This window comes from Lynx rufus, unplaced genomic scaffold, assembly GCF_022079265.1.
Source record: "Lynx rufus isolate CCGP_SWC_20201006 ecotype Redwood Valley unplaced genomic scaffold, mLynRuf1.p SCAF_22, whole genome shotgun sequence".
NCBI classification, from domain to species: domain Eukaryota; kingdom Metazoa; phylum Chordata; class Mammalia; order Carnivora; family Felidae; genus Lynx; species Lynx rufus.
In genome coordinates, this window is record NW_025814837.1 from 869,923 (window position 1) to 882,546 (window position 12,624).

The following is a 12,624-nucleotide window of genomic DNA, read 5'->3' on the forward strand; positions in this document are numbered from 1 at the left end:
ACACAGCATTTTAAGTATTCTTACAAAAAAATGAATCAACCTTGAGGAAAATTAGACAAAATTTGTCTAATTTTCTTAGATTTGCTAAGTACAAAGCAAATCTAACTGCTTTGTACTTTTAAAAATATGTCAAAGTCAAGAAAGACAAGAGGGCTGAAGAGTAATTTCAGGTGGAAGATCACCTTCTGAAGCAGTTCAGCTTCTCTAAGTGGACACAAATCATGGGACATTCACGACCCTCTGAGGCTACTCATACCATTCCTCTTTAAACTGCTACGTTATTCAGATTCCTATAGTTTTTAGCTAATGTCCCTTTTTTCTTTTCCAGGATCCCATCCAGGTTGTATGCATTCTTTATGGTGAAGTTCATATCAAATTATTCATTTTGGCAAACCAGTATATTTTCTGTATTTGATATAGATAGTCCATGGTGTTTTGCAATCTATTTTTTTTTTATCCTAAGTCTCAATCTGGTTTATTTATCTATGTTTTAACTGCAATGTTAGGTCTATGTGCAAAGATACAAGGTACATCAGGATTGTAGGTTAACAGTTGCATAGTCAAGATTTATTTTACCTGTATGTTTTCGAATGATTTATGCCAAGGCAAGTATGAATATGTGGTATGATGATACAACTCCATTTCTTAAAAATTTGAAATTTACTTCAATTTACTTTCTCAGGAATTTTTAATTTTGTTTTATTAACTACTGCCTGCACCTTTGGTAATCCTGTTCATTACAGTCAGTCAACAAATCAATCAATCAATCAACAAATAAATAAATGGAATTTTGTTTTGGGGGGATCCAAGTCTCATGGACCACATACACATACCTCCTGCACATAGTAGAGGTCAGGACTGTCACCACGGACTCAGTGAGAAATGAAGGCCAGGAGAATTTGATGGTCAAGACTCTGGTCACTAGAATCTGAGTTATTCAACTTCAAATCCCAACTCTCCTCTCGCTTGCAACCTAACTTTGGGCAATGACTCAACTGTCTTAAAATTCTGGAAAATGGGGACACACATCTGCCTCATTGGACCATTATATACAGAATAATGAGATAAAGCATATGAAGCAAATAGCAGAGTCCTAATATATAACAGTGAGCCCTTATAAATGACGTTGACTGCTATTATTACAACATATACCCAACTGAAACCTCTATAATACAAATGAGCTGGGGAACATCTAAGCCTAGTGTATACAGAATAGCAAAAATCAGGTTGTATCAGTCCTTCATTTAGGAATGTGAGCCACACTTTACTTCTTTCCCCACTTTTGCAGCCCCACTCTTGGTGGCTGCCATCAACATTTTCTTTCCCCAATGCAGAAATCTCACTCTGAGTGCTTATGGTACGTGACCATGGTACCCACATTCTTGAATCAAAGCACTGTGTCCTCACAAACACCTTTCTCAAACTCAAAACAAATATTGACAGAATGTGGAAGGTAATGATAATGAAGAAACATACAGACTACACTGTAAAGAAGGCTCTGAACAACAAAAACAATCGAGTTTGGGGAAGAGAGTAGGAACAAAGAGGTTGCTTGAAGCAACAGAAATTAAGACTGATAAATCACTTTTCTTTCTGATGTAGGCTCACCACCCACAGCTAAAATACTCTCTGCAAAACCATGGCCACTGTCTATCCTCAAAGATGCTATTTCCTCACTCAGTACCCATCTTCCTTCTTAGAAAACTTTATTTCCCTTATGATTCTTACCAAGTTTGCACTGAATACAAGGTTATTCATGATCAACTCTCCATACCACTTGTCAGTGTTGGCCCTTATAGAATTCCTTATTAGTCCAAAAATAATTCATTGAGCCCTGCTATCAACATATTACTACCTATGTAAAGTGCAGCAAAGTTCATAAAGATGAGTAAGATGGGAGTTTTTACCTTAAACTTAGCTCAAACTAGTCAACAAATGAAGGCTCGAGGGTCAAATCTGGCCAAGGCCATTTGTTACATGTTGTCTATGGCTGCTTTTTTCCTCTAACAGCAGAGTTGAGTTGTTGTAACAAAGATTATATGCTTTCCAAAGCTTAACATAGTTACTACCTTGGCCTTTTACACAAAAAGTTTGCCAAACCTCTGAATTGGGAGATGCAAGTATAACAATAATACCCACCTTTACCAAATGCCAATTAAAAGGCCATAAATAAAGAATTTTAAGAGTTCAAAAGGTTGGCCACTTTCAACAGGGCCATTTTGAGAAAAGTTTTCAGAGCCAATAGACATAGGACTCAAAGAAAGAGAATGCAGATGGGTTCAACACTTCATAACAACAGAAAGTGATAAAAACATGTGAAGCACAGAAAAAGCAAGAGAAGGATGGAGCTTCCAGCTCATGTGGGCATCAAGTCTCTAAAGATGATTTGCAGAGGCCCTTTCATCTTTTCTGGTTTTCAAGTCAGCACGTATGTGTTACACAAACCAAACTCCATGTGCCTCTAAGGATGTCTCCCAATTACGTGCTTGCTATCCAGCTGGTGACCTCATTCTAAAAGGGCAAGCTCACAGATAATGACGATGTGGTGACAAACAGATGTTGTAATTGACTGTACTCTCTGAAACAGTGCCTCAATTTAACCTTCTAATCTTTCTGTCATCTGATATTTAATATTTATTCAAATATTATTTACTCAATGAAAGAATGAGACATTGTTTTTCTTCCAAAACAAAGTCACATGTGACTATGCAACGCATTAATTTGTAGAGATTATTAGTGTGTTACTCTTCTATTTTCAGATGTGCCATTTTCCCAAAGTTCCACGAGGCAAAAAGGCTAGATGGATTAGCAGGACTTTTAGTCTTAAAAGACAAACAATTATCAGAAATAATAATCAATAATTATTATTAAATACAAACAATAATCAGGAAAGATATATTATATTAACAAGTCTAGGAGAGCTATTTCAAAAAGCTTTTGAAAAGTAAGTTTACATCAAAAAAGTATTTATTGCAGAAAGACAATTTATGCTTACATGTGTATGTAAAAATATCTTGGGCTCAATACTAACAGCTGTGTCATTGTTATCTTTTGGCCAGTGACTCAGATTGACATATTTGCATGTCTTGATTCATGTACTTACAAGCTAGGAGAACTGTGAACTAACTATAGTTTTCAAAAAAGATATATATTTAAAAATGAGAGAAAATGACTGTCTTATTTGAAGTATATGCAATTGTTGAACTTTTGTAAAAGAATGAGTCACAATATGTAAACCTTTAAGTACTGTAGATTAGGCAAAAACAAACATGAGCAGGGGAGAAAGAGGGGGAAGAGAAGGAGGGAGAAGGGAGAGACACAACAAAAAAGCCTTCTTGAGACAGTCCAAATTCATAACTGCTGTCTTGGTGTGAAGAGATGATTAAAAAAAAAAGAAAAAAACATTTCAAACGCAGAGACTAAAATGTTTTACTATTTCAACACAAAATTCTTCCAGAACTCTCAAAGTATATACATGATCCTGGAATAAATTTTTCACTTCTTAGCTTATTAACAATGTGTACATTTGAAAATAAATATATACAATATTTCAAAACAAACCCTTCAAGACAATATTTAGACAGGGACATCCAAGGAAATTGAATTCAGGCACCATGTAACATTTAGAATATATGGTATCTTGAAGATTAAATGTTCTCTTCCTTGTTACTCTGAAGTCTTCCTTATACAGAGGTTGCTTCTAAAGGAGTTCTCTTACAGAGCCAAACATTTTGAGGTGCCAAACCCAGTTTCATTTTCTCCAGTACTATGAAAATTAAAAACAGATAAACAAGTAGTAATTAACATCAATGTTCACAAAGAAAGACAACAGAGTCTATAGTTTAAAAAAAAAAAAGCTTAGTTTTGTCATGACATTTTTAGAGACTGTGAAAACCTGTTGCTTATTCCACTTCATTGAGTGCAACCACTTTATTCCAGTACTGAGCTGGAATCAAATCAAAGAAAGTAGTCCTGAAAGAACAAGGAAGCCCGGTCAAGAGTTGTTTGGGGGCCAACATACAAACAGTGTTTGATTTTAAGATACCAAGTAAAAATAAAAGAAAACAATGCTTTTATCACCTATTTTTGCTACTTTTCTTCAGTTACCTCAATATGGCTGATAAAGAGATCTGTGACACTGACCTTCTTCTCATTTTCTCTCTACATGAGCATTCATTGAAACTGAGAGGATGCTTACTTTTGAGAACTACTAAGCAAAAATAATCTGTAACAGTTAACAGTTGTCATTAACACGTACAGATGCCACCAACCACCACTTTCTCAGCACAAACAACTCTCCCTGTTGGGCGAACATACCCTGAGTCATCCATAACTCATGTGCCATCTTATTCAATAAAATAGACGTTGGCCATTATCTCGGAGGAAATAAGAATGCTGTACATGTGAAACAAAATCTTGTTTCCGTGAACTTCACCTCATTATTACTCTGATAAAAAACATGAGGGGAAAAAAAACTCACTGACAAGTATTTGTGGATGTGGATGTGCGTTCACATATATGTGTAAAAATGTCAAAGATGCTGACTAATTTTGGTCTGATATGATTTCGGGTGGCAATCCTAGCAAGAAAATGGTAAGATTCAGCTTTAATGCTAATAAAAAGAATGTAATTTCTGATTTAAGAAGCAGTATAGGGGGCACCTGGGTGGCTCAGTCGGTTGAGTGCCTGACTTTGGCTCAGGTCGTGATCTTGTGGTTTGTGAGTTCGAGCCCCGCGTCAGGCTCTGTGCTGACAGCTCAGAGCCTGGAGCCTGCTTCGGATTCTGTGTCTCCCTCTCTCTCTGCCCCTCCCTCTCTTGTGCACTGTCTCTCAAAAATGAATAAATGTAAAAAAATTTTTTTTAAATAAAAAATAAAATAAAAAGAAGCTGTATAGGGGCACCTAGATGGCTCAGTAGTTTAGGCATCCAACTCTTAATCTCAGCTCAGGTCTTGATCTCAGGGTTTTGAGTTTAAGCCCCATGCTGGGCTCCATGCTGGGCATGGAGCCTAGTTAGGGAAAAAAAGAAAACAAAACGCTGTTTGAATATTTTCAAGATGGTATCAGAGAAAATCAACTTCTCAAATGGTCCTGGGCACTTATATAAAATCACATACATTTATTTGGTGCCTACCATGTGCCAGGAATGCCTCCGGTTGTGTGAGAGTCCCCAAGTTACTTAAGACAAAAAAAAAAACAAAAAAAAACCAAAAAAAAACCTGAAGACAAAATGCTCATAGAGAGAGTCACCACTCATATACACACACAAGCATATCCAAAAGTTGGGCAATGGTTGGGGAACTCATTCCTGGCAAAGAGCAAAGAGGTAGTGCTTGTGAGGGTTTGGGGGGAAATACTACGTATGGAAAATTGTCATGGGGGTAAATCATTAGAGTATAATACAAAAAAGGACTCTTTTTAAGGCTGGTAGAAAATGATTAAAGCTGAAAATGCAGGTTAGAGCCAAATTGTGAAGGGTCCTCACAGACCTGTTAGGAAGTCTAAATATCCTGAAAACGATAAAAAAAACCACACAAGTGTATATATGTGTTTGTATGCGTGAGAAAAACACTGCTATTGAACAAACGGTCTATATCTCCTAAGTACTTTAAAGTGTCTCTGTGAGAAAAAAGTTAGTAATACTACGTAGCAGAGCCAGTCCCAAAATATTCAAACGCCCTGTACATTTGATGAATTTATAAAAACCAGTTAAATGTAACCAGAAGGGCAGAAAAACAAGGTTATGACGACTAACCTTCCTAAAAGCAGTTAATGAAGCAAACAGACAAATCTCACCGTGGATGATACTCAAGTGTTTAAAAACTTTCCCCGGAGAAGAAATTAAGAATTTAAATTAAATTAAAGGAAATTAAATTTCTACAGATAAAAAGTAAACTGCAGGGCATTTTAGCTAAAAATTCTGGGGCATTCTGCTGACTGTTGCTATTATAGTAATTAACTGATCTTAAGACTTTAAAACATTTGGAATGCAGCAAGCTCCTCTAGTAGGTTTTTAAATGTCACAGGTTTTGATGGCTATTCGTGCCGTGGTGCTGACAGCAGTGCAACAGAGAGCACATGTGGGTCAATAAAATTCAAGCAAGACTGGTTTATGACCAACGTGCAAAATAAACGTTGTCCCACATTTACCATATTTACCTGGGAGTAACTACTCCCAATGGCTCCTTTTTATATCATACTCCATTGGCTGTCTGCACAGCTGACTTTTTCTTTCACTGGGCAGATGAAAGATCAAAGAAAAAATTAAAGATCATTTCTTTTTTTATTTACAAGTGTATTTTTTATTTTTTTTATTTTTTTTTTTTAATTTTTTTTTTCCACGTTTATTTATTCTTGGGACAGAGAGAGACAGAGCATGAACGGGGGAGGGGCAGAGAGAGAGGGAGACACAGAATCGGAAACAGGCTCCAGGCTCTGAGCCATCAGCCCAGAGCCCGACGCGGGGCTCGAACTCACGGACCGTGAGATCGTGACCTGGCTGAAGTCGGACGCTTAACCGACTGCGCCACCCAGGCGCCCCTACAAGTGTATTTTTTAAAACTCGCTACTCACAAAAAAATCCACTCACCTCCATTAAATTAAAGCTTTAACGTGTATCAAGAAAAACATGATTTAGAAACTGTCTATTTCTACAACCACAGGTCTGGGTTTGATTCTGGACTTTTGTCCCCTATTAACCACGAGACCTTGTGTATGTTATTTAACCTCAGCCTCGGTTTTCTCATCGATGAAACAGGCCTGGTGATATACACACTTCACAGGTGTGAGGATTAAACAAGGCAATGCAGAGAAATCTCTTTACATAATTCCTGGTACATCCAAGTGTTCAATAGGCTGTAATTACTACTATTATTGCTGTTTCTCTGTTGTTAATTTTTATTCCTCCCAGGATAATTCAAACAAATTAGGAATAGATCAGATGGGGGACACAAAATGATATAAAATAGTTTTGTATGATATACTGGCATTATGATACTTATTTAAGCCACTGGTCTGGGAATCATCTGACTCTTTAGAAAATTATTTAATTAAAAAAAAGTTTGTTTCTTGAGAAAAATTTCTCTTTGGCTAAAGAATTTAATACTCTTTGTTTTGTTCAATAAAATATTTTATGCTGTTGTCCTTTATCCCAAATGGTAAAATACGGTCCATATAACATAAACTCAGAAATGATGCTCTCTTCTCCTCTCCGCAGGCATCTTCTGCATCTATGCGCTCTCACGGGAGAGTAGAGGGTACAGCAGGCACAGTGCAAACATCTACACTGTGGTCAGTGGTAAGGTCAGTACACAAAGGTAAAATAGGAACACAAAAAAACACGATTACTCGAGAAAAGCCCTTCACAAGGAAACACATTGCAGACAGTTATCTCCCCCAAAAGTCCAAAACAGGAAGCTTTTCCCTTAATACTGACGCAAAACAACTTGTTTCTCTGAGCAGCAGATGGGGCAGATAGATTGCCTGCACTCAGAAGCCGTGTTGTGCAAAACACGAGAATCTTCAATACTGGAATCACATGTAGCACAGTCATGGGAGACACTGGCTCTGAAACATTACCAAAGGAGCTCCTCTCACATTTATTAGAGGACGTATGCTCTTCAGGAAAAACTTCAGGTAGAATAACCACATTGTTTTTCTCTTTTCATTTTTCTTTTAATCCCCACAAGTATGTATAGTTGAATTCTCTCCAGTTAAAGGCACATAACTTTATCTCAAGTGTTAAGTTCAGGTGCCCCTCTGCTTGGACCTGTGCTTTTCCCCCTTGAACACCACAGGGGCTAAGTAAGGATTCTTGCCAAACGTATAGCAGTAATGTGTTCTCGGTATCTTGGGCTGGAATTTAGGCAAACATTCTGAACCCAATCTGTTACTGTTTTACTCTCAGTCTGCAAAAAAATGCATCTCTAAGTATTAAAATGATTGGAAACCACACCCCACTTTCTAGCCTTCTATCATCAATCGGTAAAGAGAGAGACAGGAGAAAGTAAAAACAGGGAAGAAATGGGTTGTACTGTGAGAGATCACCATCCAAAGGCCTAGTTTTAGTGCAGTAAGTGCCCCAAACTAAGTGACCTCTACCTTTCTGTGCAGCTAAGACTAGAAAGCCTTTTAAAGACCATTTCAGTGGAGACAAGAGTTCTGATGAAGCAATTTCAAAGACAATGACCTAAATAAAAGTGTTTTTCAGTGGAAAATTTGTATCACTAATAGGTGGGTGTTGCTAGGCAACATATATTGCAGTGTTTAATCTCTACCCTTCCTAGCAAATGGTATGATGGAAGATAATAAGGCTTTTCAGCATTGCAACATAATAGTTCTATGTGGCAATTTTGTGGTCTTCTTATAGACTATAATTTCTTTTATGCTGAAAAACTATAGTTTTTGTTAACATGTATCAATTAATTTATCTCCATTTTTAGAAAACTGTCCTACAATCCACAGTGATTAATAGGAATGCACTGAAATTAGCCAAACTCATTTAGCAATGTACATCTTTATAATAAATGCTTTGAGTGACCAGAAGAAACAGATGTTGGTCACCCGGATTTGCATGTGCAAATAATTTATTAGTATCACTACCTAAAAAAGATACATAGTCACTATTTAGAAAATATACTGCATTTAGGAGTGTGAGTTTCAAGAAGAAAATAAACTTCAGTTTAGATATAGCTATGCTTCTGTCATTTGATAATTTCAAAAGACTATGTGAAGTTAAAACTTTACTCAGTGTCTCTTGTAACCCTCAATGCCTAAAAAAATTCCAATGAAATCAAACATCCTTAGTTTATTCTTATTCTGATATTGTTTCAGTTGCACAAGAGTACAGACACAGGTGACAAATATATTTAAGGACACCTCAGATAGCATGAGCATTTTCAAGTTCATCTCTTAGGATGTAGAAAAGGGGATATTCTGGTAAAGACCTGAATTTAATAAGTTAGGAAACGTTTTATGTGGCTCAGCCTTCTCATTTATAAAAGAAGAGAATGTTAAAACTCACTTTTGTGGTTGTTAAGGATTATATAATATTAAAAAATAGCGAAGCACTATATGAAATACAAAGTTCAAATAAATAAAGTATGGCTATTGTTGTCTCAGACACTGTTATCTGTCATTATAAAGTAGACAGCTGAGAGAGATGGTCTAAAAATTTTTGTCTACATAAATATTCATGTTGCATTAAACCTCCACTTTTACCTGTCTGGGATGATGCTGGTAGTATTAAGTCACTGGAATAATCCAGATATTTGCTCTTATTAATATTCATGCTGCTACAGCCTTAATTTTAGATAATAACACTATTTTGTTATCAAGAATCTATCCTAGCCCAAGAAAGTGTGTAACAACGAAGACCAAGTAAGATCAAATAACTATTTATCCAGGATTTCTAAGAAAATAGAAACCTAAAAGACTTAATACTTCTTTCCAAGAAATATAATCATCCATTAGTTCATATGTATAAAATGATCCTTCCCACATCTAAGAATACATCCATCTCTATTACCAATTTATCACCCATATTCATATTTTCTCTGTGAACATTAAAGGTATGTGCATTAACTCTTAGTTCTGAACAACCTTCATAATTTAACCATCAGTGCTGGGGGTTTCATTTACTTTTAGTTTTTGTAGTAGTCAGTATAAGCTTTATATATGGAAAGCAAGTGACCTTTGTACATCTCTGATTATAGATTAAATTTATATTAGTGTTTACCTCAATACCAATCACTTTACCGATGTGGAAACTGAGGCCCAGAGACATTGGTAAATGAAGGTGCCTCTATTACTACCTCCCCCAGATAATAATGTGGTCCCTTTTTTTTAATCTAGCTTTCTGTCTCCTCTATTTTTAACACAGAATATTAAGAAAAAGAGTCTTTCTATTCTTAGATAGAGTGAGCAATGCAAAAACAGGCATCTTATGTAATTGACAACACAATTTCAAAACTATAGTAAAGTATGCCACAAGTTCATTTACAGAACTTGAAGGCTCAAACTGTAACCTGGATTGTATCAGATGAGTGGTAGTTAAGCTTTCAAAGATGTAACACTTAATCCCTCTCCTCCCAAGAGAACACTCTATCTCTTGTTCCTGAGAGCAGGGGCTGGCCTTGAGACTTGCTCTAAGAGGCCTGCTGCTTCTGCTCTCGCGTTCCTGTGGAGTAGCCAGTCACCATGCAGTAGAACAGCAGCCCCGGCTAGAGTCCTGAGTGTGAGAGAAGTGGAGAGGCCGTCTGGAAGAGCACCAAAGAGATGTGTGAAACCTTCTGGGCCCTTCAGACAAACCCAGTCATGGGCTGAAAGCAGCTGAATAGTGAACCCACCTGACGTAACAGGAAACAAAAGAACCATGCGGTTGGGCTCTGGCTGAAATCTTGACTAGAGAATCATAAGAAGTTTTTTAAGTTTTTTAAGCTAGGAAGTTCAGGTTTGTTACATAGCTACAGATAATCTGAAATGAGGTGTTAGGCAGCTGCATTAATTTCAAGTGTGGAATTTTAGCTCCATTATATATGGTAAATAAATGTCCAGGAAAATAAGGGAGAAAAATGAGAAACTTCAAGTATACAAGAAAGAAAACCCATGAAGGAGAGAAATTTGTACAGTTGTCAATAAGGACAGAGCAAAATAAAATATAAATAACCAACTCTAAAGGAAATGCAAAGACACAGAAGTTAAAAGTTTCTAACCTCAAACATGTTACAACTATTTGAGTATTAAAAAAGAAAAACAAAAGGTGTACATAGAAAAAGGCAGAGAGAGATGGGCGACTGAGTGGCTCAGTCAGTTAAGTGTCTGACTTTGGCTCAGGTCATGATCTCACAGTTCATGAGTTCAAGCCTGGCATCCAGCTCTGTGCTGACAGCTCAGAGCCTGGAGACTGCTTTGGATTCTGCATCTTCCTCTCTCTGCCCCTCCCCCATTGTGCTCCATGTCTTTCTCTGTCTTAAAAAAAAAATAAAAAGAGGGGCGCCTGGGTGGCTCAGTCACGTAAGCATCCAACATCAGCTCAGGTCATGATCTAATGGTCTGTGAGTTCGAGGCTGGTATCAGGCTCTGTGCTGACAGCTCAGAGCCTGGAGACTGCTTTGGATTCTGTGTCACCCCCTCTCTGTCACTACCCCTCCCCCACTCACACTCTGTCTCTGTCTCTCAAAAATGAATAAACATTAAAAAATTTTTATAAATAACTTAAAAAATAAAGGGAAAGAAAAAGGGAGAGAAAATAACAGGATTGCGTGGGCTATGCCACAGAAAATTTCATTAACACATAACATAAATAGTGGTGAGCAAAATGTTGACAAGAGAACTGGCTTCAAAATACTAGATATGGAAGTCAAAAGATCTGGGTTCAAGTTTTGGTTCTGTCCCTTCTTTGTTAGCCACATGAAGATGGCTAAGTCATTAAACCGTTCTGGACTTCTATCCTATTCTATTGCTTGTATTGCTCTAAAACGCTCTGCTGTATTATGTGTGGACTCAGATTCACCATTAGCTAGACAAATCACTTACAAACCATCTGAATCACAGTTTATTCTCTTGAGAATTGACTGGATAGGATTAATAACCTGGGATGCAGAACTTGATTTGGTCCTTATAATAAAATATGACCTGAATTGGTGTTCTGGGAGAAGAAACTTTTTGTTAAGCCAGGAAAAGAGTATAAGCTAACATCTACAGGAAGAAACCCCTTTAAGTTCATTGGATATTTTTTAAGTGGATAAGCCATTGTACTAATAGGTGAGTAATAGATATAGCCCTGACTTCAAGAAGTTTAAATTTTAGGAGTTATAAGACAAGAATCCAAATATCTATAATAGAGGGGCGCCTGGGTGGCTCAGTCGGTTAAGCAGCCAACTTCGGCTCAGGTCATGATCTCGTGGTCTGTGAGTTCGAGTCCCGCATCGGGCTCTGTGCTGACAGCTCAGAGCCTGGAGCCTGTTTCAGATTCTGTGTCTCCCTCTCTCTGACCCTCCCCCATTCACGCTCTGTCTCTCTCTGTCTCAAAAACAAATAAACATTAACAAATATCTATAATAGAAAGCAAATATAAGTGCAACTCAATAAAGTTAAAAGTATTATAAATATCCAGAGGAAGATCAATCAAAGTGGCATTAAGAATACATCTTGGTGGACAGACTGGATTTGGTAAGCATTAAATTTACCAAAGATTCATTATAAGAAAAGATGGATGTTCTGGTGCTGACAAAATGGCAGCTGCAAAGTAATCACAGAGACAGAAGAGATCAAAATATTCAGAGACAGTATTAGGGAAACAGCTTGGAAAGTAGCTTGGAATACAATCCTGGAAGGCCTTGAACTTCCAGAGACCGGTCTTCACTGTTAGGCAACGGGGAAACACTGCACATTGACATTAACAAGGGGGGGTGAGAGGACAAAGTAAAACATTATATTGTGAAAATATATCTGATATTTGGAATAAAAAATGCTTACAGAAAAAAAAAAGGCTAAAACAGAAAGAAGAGTTATAAAGCATTTTAGTTATCCAAGGTATACGTAAAGAGCAAAAAAGGGATTAAAATGTTAGGAGTCCAAAAATGATAGAAAATGGTAATTAAAGAAACAGTTAAACTGGCAAGG

At 37.0% G+C, this 12,624-nt stretch overlaps 1 protein-coding gene across 1 annotated transcript in view; it reads right to left on the minus strand.

Annotated features, from left to right (window-relative positions):
* Positions 1-669: 669 nt before the first annotated feature.
* The window catches only part of PIK3C3 (phosphatidylinositol 3-kinase catalytic subunit type 3), a 147,775-nt gene continuing 135,820 nt past the window's right edge, over positions 670-12,624 (minus strand). The window contains exon 25 of the mRNA XM_047086907.1: positions 670-3,766. Coding sequence (XP_046942863.1) covers positions 3,752-3,766 — 15 coding nt within the window. The 3' untranslated portion in view covers positions 670-3,751. The remainder of the gene's footprint in view (positions 3,767-12,624) is intronic.